Here is a 14,289-nt window from a genome sequence, read left to right as displayed (position 1 = left end):
CCTGCCTCCAGGATCCCATCTGGGGTAGCCAACCCGGAACATAGAGTGAGCTGAGCGACGCTCTCTCAGGGAGTAGGGGGTCTCTGGGAAGAGGACCGAGAGAGCTCTTTATGGTAGAGGTGAGGTGGCTTTCGGTTTCACCCCCTCAAGCTGTTGTGCATTGTGTCTATACCACCAAGGGCGCAAGCTAACCTTGTTGTTGCTTAGAAACTGGATGTGTCATGCTTCTGAGGCATAGACCCCAGGGGACCATTTGTTTTAGATTTTTTTCGTTTGTTAAAAATTCTGGGTTTCCAGTCCAGAAATAGACCATTTAAGGGATGATTTAAAAGATCTTGCCACACCCTGCGGATTCCAGTGAAAAATAAGGTGACCCACTTCACTAAGAAGCTTAAATGCTTGGGGCGGGAACCAGGAGGTGGTGGTCAAGCCGGCCAAATAAGCCCCAATGACCTTGACTCCTCCTACCTCACCTCACTACTCTCCCACTGCAGTGCTCGGCACTTAGAACAGTGCTTGGCACATAGTAAGCGCTTAACAAATACCATCATCATTACAATGTGCTAAACTAAGCACTGTGGTAGATAAACTAATTATTATGATTATGATAGTATTTGTTAAGCGCTCCCTATGTGCCAAGCACTGAACTAAGCACCGTGGGAGATTAAAGCAAATCAGGATGGTCACAGTCCCTGCCTCCCACGGGAAGGATCCACTTCCCTGTGGCCCGTGTCCTGTTTGGAGGCAGACATTTCCACGGGACGCATCCCTCAGGGTTTCCCGATCGTCTGGGATTCGGGGGAGACGGCAGCCATTCACCAAATGAAAACAGCGAGAACCCGGGCACTTCAGAGTTAGTGCAGATGCTCTTATTAAACAGTGTATCAAATAGACTTTCATATAAAGCCACACGGTTTTAAATATATGTACACGGCATTCTTCCACGGGGGGCGGGGGGGGGGGTGTCAAAACATGCACCGTGTGAAAAACGTGTCTATCCTGAACAGACACCTTCAACGTGACGATGCCCTGGGTCTACGGCACGAAGACTTCCACTCCACAACGTGAATCGACTGGACCGCGGGGCGATGGGCTACCGTCGGCGGACACCGGCGACCACAGCTTCCAGCCCCGCGAGGAAGCGATCGTGGGTTCCGGGGGCATCGCCGGCTTCCCGTAGCGCAGGCCGGGCACCCGCCGGGCCACGCTGGCTACTCTCCTGCCTCCACCCAGCTCCCCATCACTTTCTCTGGCTGCCGGGCAGCTCGGCGGAGAAGGCCCGGGTGGGATGAAAGGGCTGAGAGGGGTCCCTTGAGAGTTCCTCGAGGCGAGGGGAGGAAGGGAGGGGTGTCTGGTTCCTCCCAGCTCCTCGGCGTCGTTTCCCAGACCCTGGGTGAGGCGGTTCAGGACGTGTGCCAAATAGAGACTCAACCGTCCCGGAGGAAGAAACAGGAGCACAGGCTCCAGGGGTTGGCACAGGCCGGTGCGGGGGTCAGAACAGGGGCCGGGCCCGGCCTCCGCCAGCGGTCAGCCCCCGGCAGCTGTCTGAGGCACTGTGGCTTCCCGGGGGGGATGGAGGCCGGGGAGAAGGCCACCGGGGAAGGTGGGAATGGCCACCCAACCTGGCTGGCCCTGGGGGCTCCAGGCCCATGAGCTTTCTTTCCCAAGCTGGCACAGAATTCCCGCTCAGGAGCCTGCAAGCCACGGCCGCTCTTGGGCGCCACCGTGAGGACAGAGAGGGATGTGTCCCCGACAGGGTGCCTTTTCAGGGCGGCCCAGCAGGCGGCAGCACTTTGCCGGGGGCCCGGCCGCCGCAACCCCCTAAGCGAGGTCGTTATCGGCTCGGGCCCAGCCTCCTGCCTCCCAAAGTGGCCCCCTCGGACGGCACCCAGAGATGCTTGCAGGAAAAGTGTGACGGCCACCCTCTTGGTTAAGCAATCGCCCGGCCCAGAGAGAGCTCCACTTGAGATGAGCTGCCCTCGGGAGGCGAGACTGAGGGTCAATAAGGTCACGCAAGTGACGAAGAAGAGAGTGGGAGAGGTGAGGGAGCGGGAGACCAGGGTTAGAGCTCAGCGAGATCCACGGCAGGGGAATCTCCCTTCAAAATCGTGGGGAAAGGAGGTATTAGAGGGTATGCTTCACTAGAGCGTAAGCTCCCTGTGGACAGGGAGCGTGTCCAGGGCTTCGGTCACTCTTTCCCAATTGCTTAGTATAGTGCATTGCCCCCAGGGTTCATTCAATCAATGCCACTCCTACCAGTGAAGCTCCTCCCTCTCTGAGGCTCCCTCCTCCACACGCCTACCTGCCCCAGGCCGTGGTTGAGAACTAAACCCCTTCGCCCGAGAGCTCGGAGTCCCGTTCCCACCTCTTCCGATTCAACGTTACCGCTGAAGGACGGATATCCGCCTCATTTTCCACGTGGGGAAACTGAGGCCCAAAGCGACGGATTTGCCCAAACTAGGGGCCGAGCCGGAACTGGCCCCCAAGCCTCCGGACCCGAGAGCCGGTTCTCCTGCGGTTCTGAAGGTCTAGGGGGCCCCGGGCGGTGCCCACCTCCAAGAACAAAACACCATTCGGCCCCGCTCTGCTCTTCACAATAAAACGTTTCCCACGCAGGGTGGCACGAGTCAGGAGAAGGCAAAGGAGAGTGAGAGAGAGCGCTGAAAGACACGAGGGAGATACAGAGAGAGACACACCAGGAAGAAAGATACAAACTGCCTCGTACACCGTAGTCAACTGAATGGGGCAGTCTCCTCCCCTCCTGTGCACAGCCGTGCTGAGATCAGGAGCTCCTGGAGAACGGAAAGGGTTTCAAACACACGCAAATACGCACACAGGTGTGATAGGCAAGACCACACAGTAGTGAACCACCAAAATCACTCCCCTCCCCTCCCCAGCTCCTTCTCTTCCTTCCCACAGACCTCACCAGCGCCAGACCGGAGTAACGAAAACTTTGGCACCACCTCCCTCTCAGGCGCTGAGGCCCGTGGGTGACGTCGGAAGGGCCCACTCGTCGTAGCTCTTTGAAAAGTCTGGGGGATGCCGGCCCGGGTCCCGGACTGTGTCGGTCTGGTATCGGCTCCGGGTGGGGATGGGGGTGGCTAGTGGAAGCTGTGTGAGCCCGGGGGACCCGGAGGCCCAGGAAGGCCCTGCTGGCAGTGACGCTGTTACCACACGATTGTTCTCGTTGCCGCTCACCCCTGAACCACTCTCCCCCAATGCTGCTGTCCTCCTCGGGGGAGGCCGTCGCGAGTTCCGCACAAAGACTCTGGCCGGGGACAGCTGGGGCACTTAGGGGAAGGGGACCCGCTTCTCTCCCTAGCCCCCCCGGTGGAAACGGCACGTCCGCCTACCCCTCGGAGCCGGTTGCCGGGGACCCCTCCCCCGCCAGACGGCCCACGGGCACCACCCCTGACGGCGCGGCCTCCGCCGGCCCCCGCGCCCCACTCCCTCCTCCTCCGGCGGAAGCAACTCGGCACTGAGCAGGCCCTCATCTCTTGAGGGTGGGCTAGACTCAGGGGAGGGGTGCCAGGGGCTCGGGTCCCCGAACGCACGGAGACCCCGAAGCGAGACAGGCTCTCGCGGCTGGCCACTCAGCTACCCACCGGGACGGGAACTGGGGGCCGGGGCATGTCCGGTGGCGGCCGGCCGGACTCTCCGGTCAACACTGCGGCCCCCTCCTCCCCCGCCCCAGCTCCCCACCTGCAGGGCGGGACCGGGATAGGGCCCGGCCATCGTGACCGGGTTTTGGCGACGAGGCGGGTAAGGCTGTTCTGTGGTGGCACCGGCTTGCTGAACTGAGAAGGAGGGGACACCCGCGGGGATTTCAGAGCGCGAGGCCGGCCCCGTTACTTGTCCGAAGCGGAGCGGGACGCCACTATCTCCTCGTACTTGGGAGGAGGGTCACTGTAGGAGACGCTGGTCTCTTCGCTGCCGCTCTCCGGGTGGCCGGTCACCTCCTCGTAGGACGGGGGAGGGGTGGCGCTGGACAGTCTGGACAGCACCGAGGTCGAGTGCTCGGGGACACAGAGGGTGCTCTCTGGGGCTGCCCCGGCCCCCCCGCCGCGGCCCTCCCCCGGGGCCCGGCCGCCGGCCTCCACCTGGCTGTGGGCCGGCTCCCGGTACACCATGACGCGGGGGAGGCTGCGGCCCGGGCGACTGGCGAGGTACCGGTTCTGGGCGTAGGACGGGCGGTGGCGGGTGGCCTTCTGCAGCTGGCACCTCCAGATGATGAACAGAGCGATGACGATCAGGAGTGCCACCCCGAGGAGAGGCACCACCACGTACATGGCATCCGAGCCTTGCCCGGGGTCCCTGACGGAATAGACGGCGTTCGGGTACGCTTTCCAGAACTCCATCTGAAATCCGAACACAAACGCCATTCACGGCCTGGGGGGATAACTCCGGGTGGGAGGAGCGGGGGAGACAGCAAGAGGATTGAAGGAGGAGGAGAACGAGGAGGAGGAGGAGGAGGAAGGGGAGCGGGAATAAGGGAGTCTCGCAAACCTACCTTCAACTTGGCCCTGTGGAAAGACCATGTTCTAGGAGACAGGGGACCAAGGTTCTAACCTCAGCTCTGTCACTAGGGCAAGCCGTTTAACTTCTCTGGGCTTCAGTTTTTCCATAAGCAAAATGGGCATTCAACACCCGTTATTCCCCCAACTTAGACTGTGAGCCCTATGTGGTACAGGGACTGTATCCAATGTGATTATTTGTACCTACCGCAGCGTTTACCTTGGCATATAGTAAGCGCTTAACAAATGCCAAAATCGTTATTATGCCTCCCTACCTGACCTCCCCAGCCACCATCTGGCCCATTTAGTAGCCCCAGAATTGGAAGTGGTTCTCAGAGTCTTTCAGATTTCCTCTAAAGGCCCATGGGAGCAACTCCCACCTTCTTCCCCACTCCACGTCTGATGAATCGGAGGAGCCAGGGCCCAAGTGACTCTTGGAAGACACTGCTGGCAAGGAAGCCAAGGAAGGTACTGAAGTGCCCAATCTCCAGGAGTCATCCCCCCTCTCCATCCCCCATCTCCTGATGCCAATCTGGTGTTCCCCGCTGCCCCTAAGATGGGACTCTAGGCCCGCCCCCCATCCCTCCCATCAAAGGTGGTACGTGCCGTTTGCTCTTTGTCCTCAAACACCTCGTTGACCTCCTCATAGCTGCAGATCTCCTCAATGCACTCCCTCTCGATGGTCCCCTGCCGGAACTCTTCCAGAAACCCATTGGCTCTTGGGAAGCGTCTCAGAACCGAATGAGCTTTCTGGGCCGCCAGGAAAACTGCAAGGGAAAAGAGCCAGGCTGGAATCAGACGAGGTTCGGGACGCGGGGCCCTCAAATTCCAATGTTGGCGCGTGTGTGAGCGGGTGCAGGAATGCATAATAGATTTACTGGGGAAATGACAGTGGCCACCAAACCAAACTAGGGGAGCAGCGTGGATTAGTGAAAAGAGCACAGGCCTGGGCGTCAGAAGACCCGGGTTCTAATCCCATGGAAAGCACCATGGTGTGGTGGGGAGAGCACGGGTCTGAGAGTCAAAAGGGTCTAACCCCAGCTCCGCCACTTGTCTGCTGTGTGATCTAGGGCAAATCATTTCACTTCTCTGGGCCTCGGTTACCTCCTCTGTAAAATGAGGATTGAGACTGTGAGCCCCATGTGGGACAGGAACTGTGTCCAATCCGATTTGCTTGTATCCACCTCAGAGCTTAGCACAGTGCCTGGCACACAGTAAGTGCTTAACAAATATTACAATTATTATTACTATTATTACCCCAGCTCTGTCACTGACCTGCTGGGTGTCCTTGGGCAAGTCACTTCTCTTTTCTGTGCCTCAGTTCCCCCATCTTTTAAATTGGGGACTCAATACCTGTTCCCCCTCCTACTTAGACTGTGAGCCCCATGTGGGACAGGACAGTGCCCGACCTGATCATCTTGTAACTCCCCAGCTCCTGGTACTGTGCTTGGCACATAGTAAGAGCTTAAGAAATATCACTATGCACCGATAGCCCAGTGCTCCTGGCTGCGTTCTTCATAATAATAATAATAATAATAATAATAATGGCATTTGTTTAGTGCTCACTATGTGCCAAGCACTGTTCTAAGTGCTGGGGTAGCTACAGAGTTATCAGGTAGTCCCATGTGGGGCTCACCGTCTTAATCCCCATTTTACAGTTGCCGTAACTGAGACACCGAGAAACGAAGTGACTTGCCCAAAGTCTCACAGCTGATAAGTGGGCGGAGCCGGGATTAGAACCCACGACCTCTGACACCCAAGCCCGTGCTCTTTCCACTGCACCATGCTGCTCCTCAGGCCCAAATCAATAACTACTCACTTGCCATGTTGCCTCACTGAGATACGGCTCCTTGCCTACCTGTGGAAGAAGAAAGGAGCATTGAGTATTGGTGAGCATTGTTCCTTCAGCACTCCGGGCTCCCACCTCACCTCCCAGACTGATCCAGGGAAAGAGCTCCTGGGCCGTCCCTGCCAGTCCAGGAAATCATGATCTCGTTAATGTCCTTCACAGGTCTGTTCAACCAAACGGCATTGCCTCCTCAGGCCAACTCCTCTTCCCTTGAGCCACTCTGAATTTTCTTCCCCTGGTCCTGACTGGCACCGTATCTCTCTCCGGAGGCTCCCCGGCCCTAGCTGGGGCCCCAAAATCCTCTCCCCGACACGGGGTGCTCGGGATTTAGGTGCCGACTATGTGGGGAAGATGGCCCTCACCACTGTGTGACCTGGGCAACCAGTCTTAGTTGGCCCAGGTACCCGGAAGGGTGGCCTAATGGATAGAGCACAGGCCTGGGAGCCAGAAGGAACTGGGTTGTAATCCCAGCTCTGCCACCTGTCTGTTGGGTGACTTCTGTTACTTCATCCGCAAAATGGGGATTAAGGCCCATGTGGGACATGAACTGTGTCCAACCTAATAAACTTGTATCTACCTCAGCACTTAGTACAGGGCCTAGCACATAGTAAGTGCTTTAACAAATATCGTAATAAAAGAACTTTCACTGCTTCTGTCCCAATAACTTCCCCTCCCAACAGCCTATCTCAGTCAGTGCCCTCTAATAAAGCTGGTAGCCCATGGCACCCTCCCCAACAGATGCCCTCTGTTAGAACAAACCTTTTCCTCTCCCTGACTTCCCTGTCACCGTGGACGGCACAACCGTCCCTCCGGTCTCACAGGCCCGCAACCTTGGTGTCGTCCTCGACTCGGCTCTCTCATTCACCCCATTCACCCCACACATCCAATCCGTCACCAACACCTGCCAGTCTCACCTTCACAGTATCGCCAAGATCCGCCCTTTCCTCTCCATCCAAACTGCTATCGTGCTGGTACAAGCTCTCATAATATCCCGACTGGATTACTGTGTCAGCCTTCTCTCTGATCTCCCTTCCTCCTGTCTCTCCTCACGCCAGTCTATTCTTCATTCCGCTGCCCGGATCATCTTCCTACAGAAACGCTCTGGGCATGCCACTCCCCTCCTCGTAAACTTCCAGTGGTTGCCTATCAACCTTCTCACAAAACAAAAACTCCTCACTCTTGGCTTCAAAGCTCTCCATCACCTGGCCCCCTCCTTCCTCACCTCCCTCTTCACCTCCCTCCTCTCCTTCTCCAGCCCAGCCCGCACACTCAGCTCTTCTGGCGCTCACCTCCTCACTGTGCCTCATGCTCCCCGTCCCACTGTCGACCCCTGGTCCACGTCCTATCGCTCTCCTGGAATGCCCTGCCTCCTCACGTCCCCCAAACTAACTCTCTTCCCCTCTTCAAAGCCCTACTAAGACCTCACCTCTCCCAACAGGCCTTCCCAGATTGAGCCACCCCTTTCCCTCTGCTCCCCCATCCTCTGCTCCTCTCCCCTCCCCTCAGCACTGTGTTCATTTGTATAGATTATTTATTACCCTATTTATTTTCTTAATGAGGTGTACATCCCCTTGATTCTATTTATCTTGATGATGTTGTCTTGTTTTTGTTTTGTTCTGTTTTGCTTTGCTGTCTGTCTCTCCCGTTTAGACTGTGAGCCCGTCATTGGGCAGGGATTATCCCTTTCTGTTGCCAAATTGTCCATTCCAAGCACTTAGTCCAGCGCTCTGCACATAGTAAGCACTCAATAAATACTATCGAATGAATGAATGAACAATGATCTCCTTCAAAAGTGCTCTGGAGCCACTGAGTGCCGTACAAATACACGACCCGAGTGACAGAAGGCACCCACAGAAGGCACCCCCAGGCCAGGGCAAATCTACTCTAATCTCCTCTCCACCCTCACACTTCAGAGTCAAATTCCTCTTCACAATACGACCAAGCCCTCCTTTAGCCAATCCAGATCCTGGAGACGCTGACTGGGTGTGGGTTGGGTATTGGAAGTAAAGAGTCTGAGTTAAAATGCTCCTTTGGAAACACGCCAACACAGCAGGATAAGGAATAGTGAGTTTAAAAGGAACAGCAGCTTAGTTTTGGTGCATCTTTTAAAACCAGACATCTGCCACTAATTTGGGGGTACGGAGGTGCTAGCAGAAGACAAGAAGAACAAAATACTAATAGGAAATTAAAGCCAGTCAAAGTGAGAGTCTACACAGGCTCGCTATCCCTTCTAATGTGAGCTGGGTTGCAAAATCACTTCTGCTTCCTCCTCTGCCTATCTTCTTTGCTCTGCACGCTAGCCAAACCAAGCTTCCCGCCCGGTTTCACTCCACAGTTCCCACCCAGCCTGCGGGACACAGATCATTTACATCTCTTAGTAAAACCTCGAAGACGTTGTTCAAGAACCCCCAACTGCTAAAAATAAAATACTCTGGCGCTGGAATTTCCCGAGTGCTTGGCTGCAGCAAATAAATACCTGCAGGTCAGAGCAAGAGGACTTGGAACCATGAACGGGACGCTCGAGGGGAGCAGGTGTGAGAGCGCGTCCAGGGCCGGGGAGGAAGGTCGGACTGATTTCAATCCAAAGAGTGACGGTGCCCGAACGTTCACGAGAGGAGAAAATGGAACAGTCCTCCGGCACCGTTTCCCAGCCCAGATTCAGCAGTTCCTCAGAGCCGGCAGAGCCGACATGCAGCAGCAGCAGCAGCAACCGACATGTGGAGGTGGGCTTTGGTGAAGAGGTGCGTGACGGCACGATGATGCCGGAAGAAGCGAGTTCTGGGAATGTCTGAAAAGAAAGGTTAAGGGTAAAGTTTGTGGACGACAGTGCGACACGTAACCATCGTTCATTGATGAGCGTAAGGGATGTGCTACTGTTTTCATAGCCGTTACCAGTCCCCTTTGAAATTCACTGAACTCAACTTCGTGCACGCACTCACGCTCAAACACTGCACATGTTCATCTCTGCCAGAAGCCACCGGTTCATTCTTCTAAGACGAACCAGAAAACCCCGGCAAGTCTCAACATCCACCCCGTTAACCATCTCCACCTCCCCCTGCCTCCCGAAACTCAGTGTTTTCCTCCACTATAAATACGCCATCAATAGGGGGGTTGCTATGGCAACAATGACGAGGCGTGAGGGTTATAGGGAAGGAAATGCTGCTGCAGTCAGACATACATATGTCTTAAGGAGACCTCGCGAGTCCCCTCCCTCTGGGGACGGTGCCGGGCGGATGACAGAGGCCGGCGGCCGCCGAGGACATCTTTCAATACGGCTAAATCCCCGCAGACAGGGAATAAAGGCAGACACCGGCCCACGCCGGAGATCTTAAACTCCCCGAGGAGGGATCTTCTGAAACTCGGACGGGGGGGGATGTTCTACAACAAGTAGATACGCCTCACGGCATCTGGGGTCGCAGGATGGAGCCCCGGTGCGGCTTCACAAAGATCAGAGCAATATTTTCCCTTTGACCACTCAGAACAGAAATACTATGAAAGAAATCCCTTGGCTCCCCAAATCTCATGACTCACGAACCCGCCCAGTGACGCCGCGGCTCCAAAATAATTGGGAAACATCAGTTCTGGGGAATCTATTCTCTCCCCGCTGGACATCCCTGAAACTGCATTTTCTCTTCCCACTCAACACCCCCTCATCGAAACCACCTCTGGTTCCATGCAGATGCCCGGGCAAAACTCCACAGACCATGGCCCTTTCACTGGTCAATCCGCCTTCGTTGTTTCGTTCCTACTACCAAACCTCGTTTTCAACGTCCTTAATTCCTCTAAGGCCGGCCTTTTCGTTCGCCATCCCACTTTTTCATCCAACCCTTCGACCTCCTCTCCGAGGGAATCCGGTTTCCAAGTGCCTCCGACTCTTCCTCCGTTACCAAGTTCATCCTCTCGCCTCTCGCATCCCATCTATCCCAGTCCCCGCGTTTCCCCTCCCCCAGATTTCCTCCCCTTAACCCACCTCGACCTTTCGACCCCTCCTCCCTTGCGTTTGCTGCTTCTTTCCTAAATCGCTCCCAACCTTCCACTCCTCGGCCCAGTCTTCCCCCACCGTGCACCTCCGCCCCTTCCCTCCGGTAGCTCCCACCCACCCGGTGTAGTGGATAGAGCACCGGCCTGGGAGTCAGGTCACGAGTTCTAATCCCGGGTCCGCCACTGGCCGGCTGTGTGGCCTTGGGCAAGTCACTTCACTTCCCTGGGCCTCAGTTACCTCATCTATAAAATGGGGATTAAGACCGTGAGCCGCATGCAGGATAGGGACTGTGCTCAACTCGAGTTCCTTGTTTCCACCCCAGCGCCTTGTACAGTGCCTGGCACATAGTAAGGGCTTAACAAATACTACTACTATCATCATCATTATTATTATTGTTATTCCGTGCTCCCGGAGTCCTTCCCTCCCCCGCCCCCAGCCCATCCACGGTCCCTTCTGTTCCCCCTCCCTAAGGCACTTGCCCTATCCACCCGCTACCTCCCGGCCTCTTCCCCGGTGGCACGATCCAGCCCTTCCCCTATCCCCATCCCAGGCCGGACCCCCATCCTCCTCCCCATCTCGGGATGGACCCTCCAGTTTCCTTCCCGTCCCGGGCTTGACCTTCCAGCCTTCTCCCTATCCCGGGCTGGATCCAGCCTCCCTTCCCCACCCCCAGCCTCCTCCCCATCCCAGGGTGGACCCCATCCAGGGCTTGACCCTCCATCCTCCTCCCCATCCCGGGATGGACCCCCAGCCTCCTCCCCATCCCGGGCCGGACCCCCAGCCTCCTCCCCATCCCGGGCCGGACCCCCAGCCTCCTCCCCATCCCGGGCCGGACCCCCAGCCTCCTCCCCATCCCGGGCCGGACCCTCCATCCCCCTCCCCATCCCTGGCCGGTCCCCCAGCCTCCTCCCCATCCCGGGCCGGACCCCCAGCCTCCTCCCCATCCCGGGCCGGACCCCCAGCCTCCTCCCCATCCCGGGCCGGACCCTCCATCCCCCTCCCCATCCCGGGCCGGACCCTCCATCCCCCTCCCCATCCCGGGCCGGACCCTCCATCCCCCTCCCCATCCCGGGCCGGACCCTCCATCCCCCTCCCCATCCCGGGCCGGGCCCTCCATCCCCCTCCCCATCCCGGGCCGGGCCCTCCATCCCCCTCCCCATCCCGGGCCGGTCCCCCAGCCTCCTCCCCATCCCGGGCCGGACCCCCAGCCTCCTCCCCATCCCGGGCCGGACCCCCAGCCTCCTCCCCATCCCGGGCCGGACCCTCCATCCCCTCCCCATCCCGGGCCGGTCCCTCCATCCCCCTCCCCATCCCTACTGGATTCTTCACCGCCATCCCCATCCCGGGCCGGACCCCGGCCCCGCCCCCGGACGGCTCCGCTGGCGCCCCGGCCGTTGGCCGTGGCCGGGGGGGGCGGGGGTGGGGGTCTCAGGCAGCTCCTCCGTCCGCGGACCCCGCGCTCTCCATCACCTGCTCGTCGTCCGTCGGGCGGCTGCCCGCACCATCCCGCAGCCCCGAAGGGGACCCGGCGGGCCGGGCCGGACCGGGCCGGGAGCCGAGGGGGGAGGGGGGAGGAGGGAAGAGGGAGGAGGAGGGAGGGAGGGGGAGGAGGAGGAGGGAGGGAGGAGGAGGAGGGAGGGAGGAGGAGGGGGGAGGGAGGGAGGAGGAGGGAGGGAGGGGAGGGAGGGGAGGAGGGGGAGGGAGGGGAAGGAGGGGAGGGAGGGGAGGGGAGGGGAGGGAAGGGGAGGGAGGAGGAGGGAGGAGGAGGGAGGGAGGAGGGAGGAGGAGGGAAGAGGAGGGATGGAGGGGGAGGGAGGGGGAGGGAGGGGGAGGGAGGGGGGAGGGAGGGAGGAGGAGGGAGGAGGAGGAGGAGGGGAGGGGAGGGAGGAGGAGGGAGGAGGAGGGAGGAGGAGGGAGGAGGGGGAGGGAGGAGGAGGGAGGGGGAGGGAGGAGGAGGGAGGGGGAGGGAGGAGGGGGCGGGGCAGAGGCCCGCCCGAAGCCCCGCCCCCCGCCGCGCTTTCCTCCCCACCGTCCAATCAGAGGGCAGGGGGCGGGGCCTCCTCCCGGAGGGCGGGGCGGGAGGGGCCGGAGGGCGTGGGGAACTACAACTCCCAGCGGGCAGCGGGGCTGGAGGGGGGGCGCGCGGGGGGGGTCACGCGCGGGGCGGGGGGGGGGGGGGTGTCCGCGCGCGCGCTCCCGCCCGCCGGCCCCAGAGCGGGATGAGAAGGAGGAGGATGCGATTTCTTAAGCGCCTTCTAGGTGCCAAGCGCTGGGGGAGATACAATCATAATAATAGCTATTATTATGGTATTTAAGCGCTTCCTCTGGGTCAAGCACCGTTCTAAGCGCCGGAGGAGATACAATAATAATTATTAGGATGGTCTTGGTTAATAATAATGGTGGTATTTGTTAAGCGCTGACTATGTGCAGAGCACTGTTCTAAGCGCCCGGGGAGATACAGGGGAATCAGGTGGTCCCACGTTGGGCTCACGGTCTTCATCCCCATTTTACAGATGAGGGAACTGAGGCACAGAGAAGTGAAGCGACTTGCCCAAAGTCCCACAGCTGACAAGCGGCCGAGCCGGGATTAGAACCCATGACCTCTGACTCCCAAGCCTGGGCTCTTTCCACTGAGCCACGCTGCTTCTTAAGCGCTTACTATGTGCCAAGCGCTGGGGGAGATACAATCATAATAACAATTATTATTATGGTATTTAAGCGCTTACTATGTGCCAAGCACTGTTGTAAGCGCTGGGATAGATACAATAATACTACTAATAATTATGGGATTCGTTAAGCGCTTACTATGTGCCAAGCACTGTTGTAAGCGCTGGGGTAGATACGATAATACTACTAATAACTGTGGTATTCATTAAGCACTTACTATGTGCCGAGCCCTGTTGTAAGCACTGGGGTAGATACAATAATAATAATCATGGTATTCATTAAATGCTTACTATGTGCCAAGCACTGTTGTAAGCGCTGGGGGAGTTACAATAATACTAATAATAATTATGGTATTCATTAAGCGCTTACTATGTTCCAAGCACTTTGTAAGCACTGGGGTAGATACAATAATAACAGTAACGGTATTCGTTAAGCATTTACTATGTGCCAAGCACTGTTCTAAGCGCCGGGGGAGATACCAGGTATTCAGGGGCTCGCAGTCTCAATCCCCATTTTATAGATGAGGTCACTGAGGCACAGAGAAGTTAAGTGACTTGCCCAAGGTTACCCAGCGGACAAGTGGCAGAGTCGGGATTAGAACCCACATCCTCTGACTCCCAAACCCGGGCTCTTTCCACTGAGCCATGCTACAAGGTGATCAGGTTGTCCGACGTGGGGCTCACAGTCCATCCCCATTTGACAGATGAGGTCACTTAGGCACAGAGAAGTGAAGTGACTTGCCCAACACGTGGCGGAGGCGGGTTTAGAACCCACGACCTCTGACTCCCAAGCCCGTGCTCTTTCCACTAAGCCACACTGCGTGCTGAAGGCAGCCCCCGTGAAATCCCATTTTGCACCCCTGAAACTTCCTTCCGGCGCCCGTTAAGATGGAGTTGAAACCTCTGGTCGGGAAGGGCTTATTGATGCAGGTCCTCGGGCCCCATTGGACTGGGAGCCAAGACACCTGGGTTCCTCTCCCGGCCTCACCGCTCGCCTGCTGTGCGACCTTGGTCGACTCACTTAACTTCTCTGTGCCTCAGTTTTCTCAGCTGGAAAAGACATTCATTCAATCAATCGGATTTATTGAGCACTTACTGTGTGCAGAGCACTGTACTAAGCGCTTGGAAAGTACAATTCAGCAATATAGAGAAACAATCCCTGCCCACAACTGGCTTACAGTCTAGGGAGGGGGAGGCAGCTATCAAAACAAGTAAACAGGCATTAATATAAAGAAATAGAATTGTAGATAGATACATATATACATTTATATTGGGGAA

The 14,289-nt window shown here is 57.6% G+C and overlaps 1 protein-coding gene across 2 annotated transcripts; it reads right to left on the bottom strand.

The window, feature by feature from the left end:
* Window positions 1-847: 847 nt before the first annotated feature.
* On the bottom strand, window positions 848-11,910 carry PRRG3 (proline rich and Gla domain 3). Of its 2 annotated transcripts, none has more exons than XM_029067486.1 (5): window positions 11,816-11,910; window positions 8,840-9,151; window positions 6,334-6,372; window positions 5,121-5,281; window positions 848-4,358 (listed from the first exon to the last, which is right to left on the bottom strand). In XM_029067486.1, the coding sequence occupies exons 3-5, from the start codon at window positions 6,338-6,340 to the stop codon at window positions 3,849-3,851; spliced, it is 678 nt and encodes a 225-aa protein (XP_028923319.1). In that variant the 5' UTR covers window positions 6,341-6,372; window positions 8,840-9,151; window positions 11,816-11,910; the 3' UTR covers window positions 848-3,848. The 2 variants fall into 2 exon arrangements, with proteins under 2 accessions (XP_028923319.1, XP_028923320.1); XM_029067487.2 differs by lacking the exon at window positions 11,816-11,910 and adding an exon at window positions 11,663-11,691.
* Between the last annotated feature and the right edge of the window lie 2,379 nt (window positions 11,911-14,289).

The sequence above is a fragment of the Ornithorhynchus anatinus genome, chromosome 6 (assembly GCF_004115215.2).
Source record: "Ornithorhynchus anatinus isolate Pmale09 chromosome 6, mOrnAna1.pri.v4, whole genome shotgun sequence".
Lineage (NCBI taxonomy): Eukaryota > Metazoa > Chordata > Mammalia > Monotremata > Ornithorhynchidae > Ornithorhynchus > Ornithorhynchus anatinus.
Note: the sequence above shows the minus strand (reverse complement) of the source record. Positions and strands in the feature narration are given on the sequence as shown.

Excerpts from the sequence above, each read along its gene's own strand:
- PRRG3 (XM_029067486.1), bottom strand. Across the intron at positions 4,359-5,120 it reads TTGAGGACAAAGAGCAAACG|ATGGAGTTCTGGAAAGCGTA; the intron begins GCACGTACCACC and ends TTCGGATTTCAG.